Here is a 16,406-nt window from a genome sequence, read left to right on the forward strand (position 1 = left end):
TATATATATATATATATATATATATATATATATATATATATATATAATGTGTATATACTATATTTTCTTAATACATTTATTTGTTTATTGGCACCTAGATTGGTTCCATAGCTTGGCTTTTGTGCTGCTATAAACATTGATGTGGCTGCTATAAACATTGATGTCCCTATAGTTCATTGATTTTAGATCTTCTACATATATTCTGAGGAGTGGGATAGCTGGATAATATAGTGGTTCTACTCCTTGTTTTTTTAAGAATCTCCATACTTCTTTCCAGAGTGGTTGCATTAATTTGTACTTCCACCAAAAATGCATGTGTATACCTTTTTCCCCACATCCTTGACAACAGTTATTATTATTCATAATCTTACTAATTTCCTTTGGAGTGAGAAAAAAAACTCTGTGTAGTTTCGATTTGCATTCCCCTGACTGCTAGAGATGTTGAACATTTTTTCACATATTTATTTAACACATTTATAATTCTTCTTTTAAGAAATGTCTGTTTAGTTCTTTTCCCATTTATTAATGCAGTTATTTATTTGGGTGGATGTTAAGTTTTTTTGAGTTTTTTTATATATTCTGGATATCACTCCCCTATCTGAGGAGCAGGTGACAAAGATCTTCTCCCATTCTATAAGCTCTCTTTTCTTGCTGTTGTTTCCTTTGCTGTGTAGAAGCTTTGTAATTTGATGCCATTGCACATATTGATTCTTGGTGTATTTCTTGCACTTTAGTGTATACTTCTTAAAAAAAATAAAAGTCAACACCTGTGCCATTATGTTGTAGTGTTGGACCTACATTTTCTTCTAGCAGTTGCAAAGTTTCTGATCTGATTCCTAGGTCTTTAACCTACTTTGAGTTCACTTTCGTGCAAGGTGAAAGATTGGCATCAAGTTTCATTCCTTTACATGTGGTACACACCTGTAATCCCAGCAACTCAGGAAACTGAGGCAGGAGGATCACAAATTAGAGTCCAACTTCAGCAATTTAGTGAGGTGCTCATAAACTTAGTGATACCCTGTATTAAAATAAAAATAAAAAAGTTTGGAGATATATCTCAGTGGTAGAGTGCCCCCGAGTTCAATTGCCTATATCAAAAGAAAAAAATAATAACAGTATTTATAGGTGGGGGTCTTTGGGACTTAGGACTTAATTAGGATTAGATGAGGTGATAAGGGTGGAACCTCCATGATGGCATTAGTGGCTTTATAAGATAAGGAAGAGAGATCTAATTTGGAATGCTTGCTCTGCCTCATCATGGGATGCCATCTGTATGTTATGATACAATAAGAAGGCCCTCACCATACACCAAGCAGATGCTAGCACCATGCTCTGTCACCTCCCCATCTCCAGAACTATGAGGCAAATATGTTTTATATATTTCCCAAACTCAGGCATTTTATAATCACAACAGAAAATGGACTAAGACAGGAAATTGGTACCAAGAAGTGAGATTGTTACTATACAAATACCTAAAAATGTGGTCCCCCGGGAGTTCCCACCTGGGGTATGCTGTGGGAAAATGCTGGATGGAGCTGTAGCCACCAAAGAGTCCCCAGTAGGGAAATGCCTAGTAACACTATGGAAACAGGAAGTGGCTTTGGAACTGGGTAATGGGAGGAGGCTAGAACAGTTTTGAAGTGAATTGCCACAAACACAGCATTAAAGGTGTATGAGGTCTCAGAGAAAGAAAAACCTAGGAAAAATCTAGAACTTCTCAGATTACCTAAATGATCACAACCAGAATATTGATAGAAATGTGGACAGTAAAGGCCATTATGATGAGGTCTCAAATGGAACTAAAGGACAATGTACTGGAACCTGAAGTAAAGACCTCCCTTGTCCATGCCCTAAGACTTTACAGAATTCAGACCTTAAGAGCAATAAATGAGGATATTGGGCGGAAGAAATTTTTAAGCAGCAAAACATTCAGGATGTCAGTGGCCACTTTTAACTACTAACAGTGAAATAGAGGGAAAAGAGATGCTTTAAAGGCAGAATTTACAATTAAAAAGGAAACAGCAGAAAGATTTGAAAATTTCTCAACGTGGATATATACTAGAGAATGAAAGAACATTTTAGGAGAAGAAAATAAGGGTGTGACCAAGTGATTTCTGCTAAGGAGATTAGTATAGTTAAAAGGGATCATCAAGACAATGATGGAAGAAAGATGCTGAAAGCATTTCCAGAGTGGTTGCATTAATTTGTACTCCCACCAAAAATGCATGTGTATACGTTTTTTCCCACAGAAAATCTCTGAAGCAACCTTTCCTCTCCTAGGACCAGAGCTCCAGAAGGACAGAAGTGTTTCAGGAGACAGCCCAACGCACCCTTCACAGGCTAATGCTCAGTACTATCTAGAGTCTTCTCCCTACATTCTGGTACAGCATTCCTCAACTGTTCCACCTGCAGCTAGGCCTGTTGCTTCAGAGGGCATAAATATTAAAACTTGGTGGCATCCATGTGGCATTAACTCTGCAAGCCTATAGAATGAAAAAGCTATATAATCATGGCTTTCAAATCTAGAATTCAAGAGATCTTGAGGATGGTCTGAGGGCCCAGGCAGACTTGTTTCAGTGGTCCCCCTGGAGTTCCCACCTGGGGTATGCTGTGGGAAAATGTTGGATGGAGCTGTAGCCATCAAAAAGAGTCCCCAATAGGGAAATGCCTAGTAAGACTATGGAAGCAGGGTTGCTGCCAAGTACCCAGAACTATATAGCTACCAATATGCAAAGCTAGCCTGAGAGAGGTGAAGTATAATCTGAGCCCACCAAAGCCATGGAGGCAGGGTTGCCTGAGTGTTTGTGGGCCCAACCCCTAAACCAATGTGCACCAGAAGCAAAGCATAGAGTCAGGGATGATTATTCTTCAGCTTTAAAACAATATTTTTTTCTCTGTTGGGTTTTGGACTATTCCTCCTTTTTCTTGCCTATTTCTCCTTTTTGGAGAAGGAATGTCCATCCTATGGTGGTTCCACTATTTTAATTTGGATATAAATAACTTATTGTGAGTTCAGAAGCTCAGAGCTGAAGGAAATTTACCTCAGGATGAATCATACCTTGAGTCTCATCCATATCTGATTCAGATGAGACTCTGGTCTTTGAGTTGGTGCAGGAAGGAGTTAAGACTTTGAGGCTACAATAATGAAATGTACACTGCAAGTGAGAAGAATATCATTTTTCAGGACTAGGGAAGAATGATATGGTTTGAATGTGTCCTCTAAAAGTTTGTGTGTTGGAAACTTAATTCTCAAATTCAAATGCTAATGATATTTGGAGGTGGAGTCTTTGGAAGGTAATTGGGAGTTGATATGGTCATGAGGGTGGAGACCTCATAATGGCATTAGTGATTTTAGAAGAAGAGAACATGAAACTAAGAGTATGATGCCTACTCTGTCTCACCATGCCATGCTTTCTGCTTGTTATCTTGCAGCAAGAATGCACTCACCAGAAGGCTCCAGAACTGCAATCTAAATAAACCTCTATTCTTAAAGAAATGCACTAAGATAGGCTTTTTAAAATAACTAGCTAGGTAAAAAACAATTTGGTGCCAGCAGACTTTTGGATTAACAAGTCTCAATTTGTAGTGAATAAATAAGGAAATTAGGGCCAATATACAAAAGGCCATTTCTCTGGCTCATTTATACAATAGACTGCTTTAATTTCTTTCATCAATTTTTATAGTTTTCAGTGTGTAATTGTTTACCTCCTTGGTTAATTTTATTCTAAGGCATTTATTTTGGTTGTTATTGTTAGGTCAGTTTGAGGTGTTAAGCAATCCGGCTGCGTGCACATGAAAGAACCACCAATCAGGTACCCATGGAACTGCCTGACATTCAGCAGGGTCTCCTGGCCAATCCTGGATCTTAGCCAGCTTCCACAACCAACCCCAATAGGATAAGGGACTCTAAAAACCCCTTTTCCTGTCCCTAACCCTCCCTTCCTGCCCTAAGCCCAGTAAAAATTCTAGTCTGGTCCAGTCCCAGTACGCTTCTTCGTAGACCCACTCTGCTGGTCTGAGAGTTCTGAGCAAAATCTCAATAAAGCCCCGGTCAGTGGTCTTTTTAAATCTGCTTCCTTTTGATTACCACTGCCTGACCTTACATCTGGTGCTGAAACCCAGGAGGGCTTTTCGGGCCTCTTCCATATCTTACATCTGGGGTAGAGGTCCACCCTCCTCTTCAAATGAACCAGGAAATTCCTAAGGAGTGGGGTAAGTTCCCTTGTTTCCTCTGACCCCCTTTCCGACCGGGGGTTCTATCCATAAGTCACTCGAGTGCCATAGACCCCCGCCCATTCCGTTCAAGGCCCTGGGAACTGTGGAGATGTCCCAGTCCTTGTGTGAGCCATTCCAATCCATTTGGGCCCCCAGTGGGTTGCAGGGACACCTCAACCCCTGCTCGGCATTTATCCATTCCTTGGGTGAGTGCGATCAGAATTTGGGATGCCTTTTTCTGCTCCCACCCACTCCTGAGGGTGCCGGAAGGTCATGGGAAACACCAAGTCCTCCTTAGACACCAAAATCCTTTGGGTGTCTATATAGAAATTTTGCCAAGTTAGGACTCAGTCCTAAGCCAAACCACCTGGTCTTTTACTCCATTGTGGCCTGGCCCCAGTGTGACTTAGACAATGGGTCACACTGGCCCCCAGAAGGAACTTATGATTTTCAACCCTCACTGAATTGAACAATTTCTGTTGCTGGATAGGGAAGTGGGCAGAAGTCCCCATCTGGAGGCACATTCAGGCTTTTTGAGGTCTGCTCCCATCCTCCCCTCTACTCTACCTGTTCTACTGCTAAAGTTTCCCTTGCTAGGGAACCCCTTTCCCATCGTTCTTGTATTTCTCCCTCTTCATTCTCAGATCCACCTGAGCTGCTCTCAGCCCCACCTTCCTGTCTTCCCCCTCCCTACTGAGGCAATGCTCTCCCTCCTCCCCTCCCATATCTACACCCTCCCCTCCCCCTCCTCCTCTCCTGCAGCCATGATTCCTCTGTCCACCTCTTGTACTGATAAACCCTTCCCTCTCCCATCACCTGCAATGGATTCTTCCACCTATTCACTCCTCTCTTCTCTTGTCAGTTTCCACATCCCGTCCCACCAGGCCCTCTTACCAGCTAACCCAAAGCTCAAATGAGCTGAGGAGGGCTCTCAGACCCTATCTGAGGTCTGGTGAAAATGGCCTTTAAAGCAGACTCAGTTACAGAAAAAGGTAACACTCCAAACCCAGGCCTTGGCAGCCGCCCTGAGGCCTACGGCTCCAGTGAGATCTTCCTGGGGGAACCAGCATTTCTCTCCACAAGGGGCTTGCTGCAAATGTGGATGTAAAGGTCACTAGGCTTGCCCATGCCCAAGCCCACAGCACCCCCCTTCCAGGCCATGCCCCACATGTAAGCAGACAGAACATTGGAAGAGTGACTGGAAAGGACCATAGCTGGTCCTTTCTCAGCAACTCCACTCAGGGGTATGACCAGCCAGGCGGTCCCTTCTCTTGAACTATTGGGGCTCGTAGAAGACTGAAGAAGCCTGGACTTGAGGATCCCCATCACCCTCACCGAGCCCAGGGTAACGCTCCAGGAGTAGGTAAGTCCATAACCTTCCTTGTGGACATGGGGGCTACCTATTCTGTCTTGCCTTCCCACTCTGAGCCTCTGTTTTCTTCCCAGGTCTTAGTTATGGGGATTGATGGCAAACCCTCCTCCCCAAATCAAACTGATAAGCTGGCCTGTGCCTTGGAGGGACACCCTTTCACACACTCTTTCCTGGTCATTCCACCTTGTCCAGTTTCTCTCCTAGGCAGAGATATTCTCCAACTACTAGGAGCTACCTTCCAACTACTCCCCAAGAATACTACCACCCATCTTTTTCTGCCTTTAATCCTTACCCTCTCTAATAACCTGACAGTACCTACTGTGCCATTGCCCCCTGACCTAGTCAATTCCCAGATCTGGGACATCTCCAAGCTGGTTATAGCCTCCCACCACAAACCAGTCCGTATCCAGCTGAAGCCCCAATCTAAATTTCCTTTGCATCCCAAATTTCCCACCTCCAAAACCCACAGGGAGGGACTTAAACCCATCATATACCAATTACTTGCCCAGAGACTCCTCATCCCTACTGACTCCCTCTGCAACCCTCCCATATTGCCAGTATGCAAACCCTCGGGTGCCTATCACTTAGTCCAGGTCCTCTGCCTAATTAATTAAGCCGTTATTCCCATCCACCTGGTGGTTCCCAACCCTTACACTCTTCTTTCTCATATCCCCACTTCGACCACTCACTTTACTGACCTGGTTTAAAGATGCCTTTTTTACAGTGCCCCTCCATCCTGACTCTTATTACCACTTTGCCTTCACATGGGAAGACCCTACATCCTTTAGGTCTCAACAGCTGACATGGACAGTCCTACCCCAAGATAGATCCTGTGCCAAGGCTTGCCCAAAGAGGTGGGGACTAACTGCTTGTGACTTGGGGGATAGCACTCTCCTACAGTTGGATAGAAGCCTTCCCTACCTCCAGGGAAACTGCTGACACCATCGCCTCCATCCTCATTGAGCAGATCATTTCCAGGTTGGACTTCCTTCCTCCATCCAGTCAGGCAACCATCAGGCCTTCACTTCTCAGGTTGTTCAACTAGTCTCCAAAGGCCTCAACATCATTTGGAGGCTCTACATCCCCTACCGACCCCAATCCCCAAGTAAGGTTGAGAGGGTTAATGGCATTCTCAAAAATCATCTCATTAAACTTGCTATTGAACTCAGGCTGTCCTGGCCCAATCTCCTGCTGTTGGCCCTCACCCGAATTTGGGCAGCCCCTACAGCCCCCTCAGGCCTTAGCCCCTTTGAGCTACTCTATGGGTTCCCTTTCTTAATCAACCACAGCTTTCCAGTCACTCCTTCTCCCCTTGTGTCCTACATGCCCTAGCTCACACTTCTACACAAACTCCTAAGGAAAATGCAGACCGGTGTCTTCCTGTGCCATCTGTTACTTCATTCCCAGAACAACCACAAACTGAATCATACCCCCTTCAACTGGGTGACGCAGTCTTACTTTGAGAGCTGCATCCTCAATCATTGGAACCTTGCTGGACAGAACCCCATACAGTCATACTTACTACTCCAACGGTGGCCAAGATTTTGGGCCACTCCCCCTGGTACCATGTCTCTTACCCTAAAAAGGCGTCTGTTCCAAATGTCCAGTCCTAGACTTCTGCCTGGGGACTGCTCTGGACCAAACTCAAGCTTTCTCGCCAACCCTCTTCTTTTACTAATCATTAATCTCTCTCAAACTTCTCTCCCAACCCATAGATGGTGCTTTCTCATCCAAACGACATGGCAGCAGGATGGCACCACCCGCTCTCAGTTTATGGGTCAAGGTGATTGCCCTTCCACTGGCTGCAATTGGGCAGTCACCCCTAACATTACTGGATTCAACCAAGCCACATTGGCCCACCTATGTGCAGCAATGCTATATTTCATATCAGACCAAACCAAGGAATCTTGTAAGCACTAGCCTAACACCTGTGGCGGGTGCCCTTGTAATTCATGCAAGAAATGCTTCCTAGATAGGCGTGGCTAAGAGAAACTATTTGGGACCCATGAGACCTGAAATGGGCTTCTAGTGTTGATGGTAAATTTTATTCGTGGGGTTTTGCCAAGCACCCCTCAGCCTCTATCAGAGTATGGAGAACTTATCTACAAGTGTTCCCTCAAATTCATATAACCAGGGCTGGGGTTGTGGCTCAGTGGTAGAGCACTTTCCTAGCATGTGTGAGGCCCTGGGTTCAATTTCAGACTGTTTCCTCTGCATAGGTTTGGATTGTATTCCGTAAACTGCTATTCCCATTGATCTTCCTCTCAATACCTCAACTAGATCCAAGAACCCCCTCTCCAGCTTTTGAGGAAGTACCTCTTTTTCGTAACTCATCAGAAAATTTCCCCTGCTGCTACACTTCCTCTGGTTCGGCACCCTGTGATCAGATTATTCGATTTCTTCCCCAACCTTTGCTCCACCGGGGTTCTTTTTCTGGTGCAATGTTACCCTAACAAAAAATCTAAGCCTCAACATGCTCTTTGCTTTTTGTGTTCCTTCCATCTTGGTCCCTCATTAACTCTGTACAGTGAGGCTGAATTAACATGGCTTGTTACTATCTCCATTTCCAGGACAAGATGGGCTGTCTTTCTACCAGTAGTAGTTGGACTCTCCCTGACCTCCTCACTCGCTGCCTCTGGACTGGGGACTTGGTTATGCAGTAACTGCAACTCAGAAGCTTGAACAACAACTTCAGGAAGCGGTAGAGGCATCAGCCACCTCTCTGGCTTCCCAACAAAGGCAAACATCTATTGCCCAAGTTTCACTACAGAACCATCAAGCCCTCAATCTCCTGATGGCAGACAAAGGAGGAAGCTGTCTATTCTTAAATAGCAACAATCAAATGGCCCTTGGCCAGGCTGACTAAACTCAACCCTCATTACATGACTAACTCCCATTCTCACTCCTATATTAGTCATAGGGCTTCTATTAATGATTGCTCTCTGCCTCCTCAGGTTCGCCCAAAACTTTGTGGGTGAATGCCAGAGTGACCTACAACCAGATGCTTCTACACCCCTACAGTCTCATCCTCACCTAACCAACATCAAACCACCCACTCCCCCCAGCGCCCCTAGCCAGCAAGAAGTAGCCAGATGAAATTCGATGCCCTATATCATCAAAAAGGTGGGGTTCTTAGGTCGGTTTGAGATGATTAAGCAACCCACCCACACGCAAAAGAACCAAAAAAATTCCCAGTCTGGTCCAGCCCTGGCACGCTACTTCTTAGACCCACTCTGCTGCTCTGAGAGCTCTGCCTGAGGGCAAATCTCAGTAAGGCCTCCTTCAGCAGCATTTTAAATCTGCCTCCTTTTGGTTGCCGCTGCCTGACCTTATAGTTATTGTAGATGGAATTTTTTTCTTAAGTTCCTTTATGAATTGCTGATTATTGATACCAACAATAGACTTTCATTGTGTTGGGGCTTGTACCCTGAAACTGCAGAATTCAGTTATTAGTCCTAGTAGTTGGCTTGTAGATTCTTAGGGATCTTCTGTATATGCAAATATGTCCTCTCTGAACAGAGAATTTTGCTTCTTTATATTTGCATTTTAATGACTTTATTTTTCCTTCCTTCCTTCCTTCCTTCCTTCTTTTCTTTCCTTTCTCTCTTCCCTCTATTTTTTCTTTTCATTTTGCCTAATTGCTCTGACTAGAACTTCCAGTAATTTTGAATTGTATCTCAGTGATAAAAGTGGTCATTCTTATCTTATTCCTGATATTAATGGGAAAACTTTCAGTTTTTTGACATTGCATATAATGTTAGCTGAGTATTCTATATATGTCTTTTACTATATTGAGGAACTTCCCTTCTATTTCTAGTTTTCTGAGCATTTTTATCACGAATAAAAGTTATGTTTTGTTAATTACATTTTCAGTATCCATGGAGATAATCGTGTGGGATTTTTGACCTCCTTTATTCTATTAATGTGGTATATTATATCAACTGGTTTTCTTATATTAAACCACTCTTGTTTTTTTCTGGGCCAAATCCCACATGGTCATGAAATATATTCTTTTTAATAAGCTCTAAACTCATACCATGTGTATTTTGTTATGAATTTTGACAATTTCATAAGGAATATTGATCTGTAAATTTCATATGATGTTATATGGCTTTGGTATCAAGATACTGCTGACTTCATAGAATTACAAGTTTCTTTTTTATCTGTTTTTTGAAGATTTTGAGAAGGATTGGTATTAATTTTCTTTCAAATATTTGGTAGAATTCACCATTGAAGTAAAGCAGTTCCGAAGCGGAGTTTTTGCTACAAATTTAATCTCTTGTCATAGGTCTAAGTTTCTTGCTTAGCCTCTGGATGGCCATCTTAAGTGCAGTCACCATTTTTTTTTTAACTTATTTTTTATTAATGGGACTATTGTCTCCTTTGGAACTCAAGACGAACTCTAGATATGGCAGAGGGGTTGGAGGGAAGGAAGGGACCATGGGGTTAGAAATGATGGTGGAATGTGATGATCATGTATGAGGACATGAATTGGTGTGAATATACTTTGTATACATCCAGATATATGAAAAATTGTGCTCTATATGCGTAATAAGAATTGTAATGCACTCTGCTGTCATATATAAATTTTTTAAAAAACAGACAACTGCCATTTTTAAGAAAAAGTTTAACTTTACCACCCCCAGGCCTTTCTGAGAAAGGCTCACCACTCCCTCATACCAACCCTACCCTTAACTACCAGCATTAGGACCCACCTGGCTTTAATCCCTGAGCTTGCCCCATAAAAGTCCCAGAACTCAAATATGTGTTGACTCTCTCTGGAGAGATGGCCTTTATTTGTCAACTCTGACAAATAAACTCTCGTGTGTATCTCTGATGGGTCTCTGTCTTTCATTTCTCACTCGCTTGTCTTCTCTGGGTTCCTCACTTTCCTTTCAATAGGTTGGTTCAAATTTTCTATTTCAATATGATTCAGTAGGTTGTGTATTTCTAGGAATTTACCAATTTCAAGTGTGTTATCTAATTTGTTGGCATACAATTGTTCAGAATATTATAATATTTTTATTTCTAAAAAATCAATTGTAATCTCTACTCTTTTCATTTTTGATTATAGATAATTTTGAGTTGTCTTTCTTCTTTTGTTAGTATATATAAAGGTTTGTCAGTTTTGTTACTCTTTCTAAGAACCAATTTTGGCTTCATTAATTCTATCTGCTTATTTTTCTATTCTCTATTTCTTTGATCTCTGCTCTAATTTTGATTATTTTTTTCCTTCTGCTTTGAGTTTGGGCTGCTCTTCTTTTTCTAGTTCCTTAATGTGTAAGTTTAGGTTATTGCTTTGAGATCTTCCTACTTTTTAAGTTCAAGTGTTATGACTATAAATGTTCCTTTGAGCACTGCCTTCATCTTTATAAATTTGGGTATGTTGAGTTTTTATTTGTAGTTAGCTCTAATTATTTCCTGATTTCTTCTTTACCTTATTAATGGTTTGAGAGTGTGCTAGGTGATGTCTATATATTTATGATTTTTCCCATTTAACTTCAGTAATAGATATTTAGTGTCATTCATTATGGTTGGCAATAATTTTTTTAACTTGAGTTGTTTGGTGGCATAACAAGTTCTATCCTGGAGAACATTCCATGTGCATATCAGAAGAATGTTTATTCTGTATTAATTAGGTAAACTACATTTATCAGGGCTAATTAATTTATACTGTTGTTCAAGTCATATATTTTCTTAGTCATCTTCTGCCTAGATATTCTATTATTGAAAGTAGGTCCTAAAATCTTTAACTATTATTGTAGAATGTTTATTTTTCCCTGTAATTCCATCGGTATTTTCTTCATATATTTTGAGACTCTGTTGTTTTAGTATCTATATTTTTATAATAGTTACATTTTCTTGCAGGATTGACCTTTTTATTAATATATGATGTCCTTCATTATCTATGTAATTTTTTTATTTAAAGTCTGCATTTTATTTTATTTTTTTTCCTATACTAGTGTAGCCACTCTAGCTCTCTTTTAGTTAATACATGCATGGAATATCTTTTCCCTTATGTTCACTTTCAACCTTTTGTCTCTTTGGATATAAATTGAGTCTCTTGTAAACAGCATGCAGTTGACTCTTCCTTGTTAAATCATTCTGCCAAACTCTGCCTTTTGATTGAAAGTTTAATGATGTTCAGCCTCACCTTGAGCCCTCAGGAATGGAGCCAGCTGTGTATGTATTGAGACCTCTGAAACTGTGTGCGCATAAATAAACTTTTCCTCCAATATAGTTGTTCTGGTTGGATCTTTTATTCACATCAGTGAAAAAGATGTCTAAAACAGATATTGTGTTTTACATACAAAATTTATAACAATATGGTTTAAGGTGGTACCAAATAACTTCAATAGTATGTAAAACTCTGGTATGCATAGCTCCATCACCCTCTTTTATGTTACTATTGTCATCAAAGATAATACATATGTCATGCACTCAATAAATAGATTTATAATTTAATGCACTTGATTTTTAAATTATACAGAAAAATTTTTCAAAGGCCAAAAACAAAACCACAATGAAACTGGCTTTCATATTTGCCCATGTGGATATCTTTCGCAGAGATCTTTATATATTAATGTGGCTTGAAGTTTATTCTAGTGTCCTTTCATTTCAACTGGAAGGATTCATTTTAGCATTTCATTTAGAGCAGGTCTATTGATTTTAATACAAACAAACAAAAATAGCAAGAACAACAACAAAACTCCATTAGCTTTCATTTATTTTATAAGGTGTTAATACCTTCCTCTTTTCTGAAGGGGAGCTTTTCTGGCTACAGAACTCTTGGTTGACATTTCTGTTTCTTTCAGCACTTTATGCCACCTTAATGCTTTCTGGCCTAGATGTTTTTTATAAAAAATTGAACACTGATCCTATGAAGATTCCCTGTATGTGACAAGCTCTTTTAACTGATTATAATTGGTGTAGCTCTCACTAAGTTTATCCAGTTTGAGATCATGGAGTTTCTTCAGTGTGTAGATTCTTGTAAAAAATTAAGAAAGTTTTAAAGCATTAATTCTTAAATAATCTTTATTGCTCATTTCTCTGTGTTTTCCTCCTGGGATTCCCATATATGCAGGATGAAATGCTGATAGTTTCCTAAAGGCCACTTAGGTCTTGCTTCATTTCCTCATCCTTTTTCTTTCTGTTCCTCAAACTGGATAACTTCAATGGTTCTATCTTCTATTTCACCAGTTACTTCTTCTGCTAGCTTGTTGAACCTCTGGTAAATTTTCTATTTCATTTGCACTTTTTTTCTATTGTGTGTGTGTGTGTGTGTGTGTTTCCATTTTTACAATTGACATTCTAATTTGTTCAGACATTATTTTCCTGATTTCTTTTAGTTCTTGAACCATGCTTACCTATACTCTTGGAATATATTCTAGATAATGTTTTAAAGTCTTTGCTTAGACAACATAATGTCTAGCCATCCTAGAGATAGTTTCTGTCCATTTATTTTGTTCTTTTGAATGGACTATACTTGTCCATTGTGATTCTATTGTTGTAAAAAACTAGACCTTCAGGCAGTATTGTGTTATAACTCTGGAAACCAAATTCTCCCTTTCTTAAGGTATTTTATTTTGTATTTTTGTTGTTTGGTTTGGTTTGCTGACAGCTATAGGCATCTGTTTGTTTAGTGACTTTTCCATACTACTGATACAAAGACTAAATTTCTGATCATTAATGGTCATTGAAATCTCTGTTCTATTAGGTTGTGTCCAGCTAATGTTTTGATTGGTATTTTTTTTTTGAGTGCCAGGAGTAAAAACCCAAAAATGAAACCCCCAAAATTAATTGAAAAATTATAATAAGAAAATAAACCAAAAACAATCCAAACATTTCTCCTTACCTTTGCAGATTAATTCTGAAGACTTCTCCAACACTTAGCCAAGCTTGCACTGAAACCAGATATCAGTCAGAGGTAAAGAATAAGAATCTTTTCAGGTCTTTCCTGAGCATGCATCTTCTCCTAAACATGTGTATGATTTTCTAAGTTTTTTAGTGTATTTTGAATTCTGTAGTTTCCCTAAGAAATTTTCCCAACTTTTTCTGAGGCTTTGGACAACCTGTTTAGTCTCAATAGTGAAGTTTTGCACTGAGTTACTTCAGGATTCTACTTAGCTTTACAACTTTCTTGGGCAATGTGTGCCACAAGCAGGTTATGTCAGTCCTTCAGGTAACCATGAGAGCAGAGACTGACTCCAGGACTTGAAGCCTGGGAGGAAGGCATCCTGGACGTTGAAAAACTCTCCATGAGGTAGTTTTCCATCTTGCCCATGACCCAAAACTTCTAACAGTTTCAAAACTTGATTAGCCTCAGGAGAAAAGGGCTGAAAGTTTCTCTAGCTGTCCCAGGACTCCATCCCTAGGGTTTCAGTGAGCTGATTTTCCTCAGTGAAGAGCTTTCCTTAGGGACACACTGCAGAGGGAAAGAAGGACTATGCTTTCTGGATTTTTTTCTAAATGCTAGTGTGAAAACATTTTCTATTTCACTGAGAGTAAAGGAAGCAAGGCAGAAGATAGCCTGGTCTGAGTTCTGCAGAGTATACAACTCTTCAGTTCACTCCTTTTCTCTGGAGGTGAGTATCTTCCTGATCAACAGGAGAATATTTTCTCTACCTGGAAGTTTCTCCTTCTTTTTTATTTTTTATTAATGCATTATGTGAACACACTCATGAAGTTTGACATGATATTTCCGTTCATGCATACAGCATGCACTGATCTAATCCAATCACCTCTTTTCCAACACTCCCCAAGCTCTCGCATTCACTATTTTACTTTCAGGTTGACTTCTTTTAGCTTCATGTATGAGAGAAAACTTATGGTACTTGTCTTTCTGTGCTGCCTTATTTCACTTATCATCATGTCTTCCTGTCCCGTCCATTTTGATGAGAATAATAGGATTTAATTCTGTATTTGAGATAAGAAGCAGCATTATCTATCTTTTGTTCTCTAGATTGCATAAAGAAGAAGTGCTCAAAACTAAATGTTGGGGAATTACTCGAGTGCTACTGAGTTTTTTCTCTTAGGATTCCCTGGCTCTGAAGAACTACACTATATTCTTTTTGCTACCTTCTTCTTCTTCTACTCAGTGACAATAATGGGAAACACGGTCATCATCATCACCATCTATGTCAACAAACATCTTCAATCCCCCATGTATTTCTTCCTTGGCCACCTCTCTGTCCTGGAGATCCTGATCACATCCACTGCTGTTCCTTTTATGCTCCAAGGACTGCTACTCCTAAAGACTCAGATAATATCTTTGACTGCATGTTGTGTACAATTATATTTGTACCTTTCTTTGGGAAGCTCAGAGTTGGCATTAATAGGAGTGATGGCTGTGGACCGTTATGTGGCTGTCTGTAACCCTTTGAGGTACAATATCATCATGAATAGCCGTACCTGTTTCTGGATGGTAATTGTGTCATGGGTATTTGGATTCCTTTTTCAAATTTGGCCAGTTTATGCCACATTCCAGCTTACTTTCTGTGAATCAAATCTGCTAGACCATTTTTACTGTGACCGAGGACAATTGCTCAAACTGTCCTGTGATGATACTCTTTTCACGGAATTTATTCTTTTTTTGATGGCTGTTTTTATTATCATTGGTTCTATGATCCCTACTATTATCTCCTACACCTACATCATCTCCACCATCCTCAAGATCCCCTCAGCCTCGGGCCGGAGGAAAGCCTTCTCCACCTGTGCCTCCCACTTCACCTATGTTGTGATTGGCTATGGCAGCTGCTTGTTCCTCTATGTGAAACCCAAGCAAACGCAGGCGGCTGAGTACAACAGGGTGGCATCACTGCTGGTGTCTGTGGTGACCCCTTTCCTGAACCCTGTCATCTTTACCCTCCGCAATGACAAATTCATACAGGCCTTTCAGCATGGCATCAAACGCTGTTGTCGACTTCTAAAGGATTAGCTCTGTCCTAGGGACAATCTACCATGAACTTGAGTAATCTAAAAATACTAATTCTTATCATATTCATTCTCATCATCAAATAGTTTGTGATCTACAAGAGAAGTCTATGGTTCTGATCATGCTCAAAATTATAACTAGATAGTTCCTACATGGGAGATCACTTTATTAACATTATTTTGGCATTTTTGGTGGTGTTGTTCTGGGGGATGAAACCCAGGGCTTCAATTATGCTAGGCAAGCATGCTACACTGAGCTACACTCCAACCCTCTTGTTTTTTAAATGAACACACTTGTATAACCATAACATAAAAAAACAAATTTGGCAAGTGTGAATATATGCATTTTAGAACATTCAAATCTGTGTTCCTGGGCTGAAGGAGGGATACAGAGAGGACAGAAGAGGAGGCAGCTTCTGATCCCTCATCCGGTGCTTCACATTCTTCTGTTTTGACAGGGCACCTTCCTCCTCATTGCTCCCTTAGTTTCTCCACTCCATACTCTGTCCTTTCTACTTTCTTTTCTGATTCCACTTCATGTCTCTAAGTGGTTACCAGATTTATTTCTGTATTCATTTTTCTACTCCCTTCTCTCATAAGAACCAAGTTTACCACAAGGTCTTCCAGCACTATACTAAGCTCCCCTAATCCATGTCTCAGTTCCAATATTCCCCCATCCTAGCCCCTGTTCCTCTCACACCCATTATTCTTAATACTTCTGTATTCTATGATATGATTTAGAGACTACTTCTACATCATGACACAAGTAATTACACAATTTTGACAGCAATCCAAATGAACATCACAAAGTGACTGTAAAAATAATTGTGGAACTTCCATTCAGTTGAATATCACAAGACTCTAAGAAGAATAGGATGTTTTCTTT

At 40.4% G+C, this 16,406-nt stretch overlaps 2 protein-coding genes across 2 annotated transcripts in view; both read left to right on the forward strand.

The window, feature by feature from the left end:
• Nucleotides 1-3,603, forward strand: part of Clec5a (C-type lectin domain containing 5A) — a 34,392-nt gene extending 30,789 nt beyond the window's left edge. The window contains exon 8 of the mRNA XM_048786806.1: nt 3,433-3,603. The gene's annotated coding sequence lies outside the window, so the exon portion shown is untranslated. The remainder of the gene's footprint in view (nt 1-3,432) is intronic.
• Nucleotides 3,604-14,419: 10,816 nt separating this feature from the next.
• Nucleotides 14,420-15,602, forward strand: LOC107149182 (olfactory receptor 9A4-like). The gene has a single exon (XM_015493939.2). The coding sequence runs from the start codon at nt 14,580-14,582 to the stop codon at nt 15,522-15,524; it is 945 nt and encodes a 314-aa protein (XP_015349425.1). The 5' UTR covers nt 14,420-14,579; the 3' UTR covers nt 15,525-15,602.
• The last annotated feature ends 804 nt before the right edge of the window (nt 15,603-16,406 follow it).

Source organism: Marmota marmota, unplaced genomic scaffold, assembly GCF_001458135.2.
Source record: "Marmota marmota marmota unplaced genomic scaffold, marMar, whole genome shotgun sequence".
NCBI classification, from domain to species: domain Eukaryota; kingdom Metazoa; phylum Chordata; class Mammalia; order Rodentia; family Sciuridae; genus Marmota; species Marmota marmota.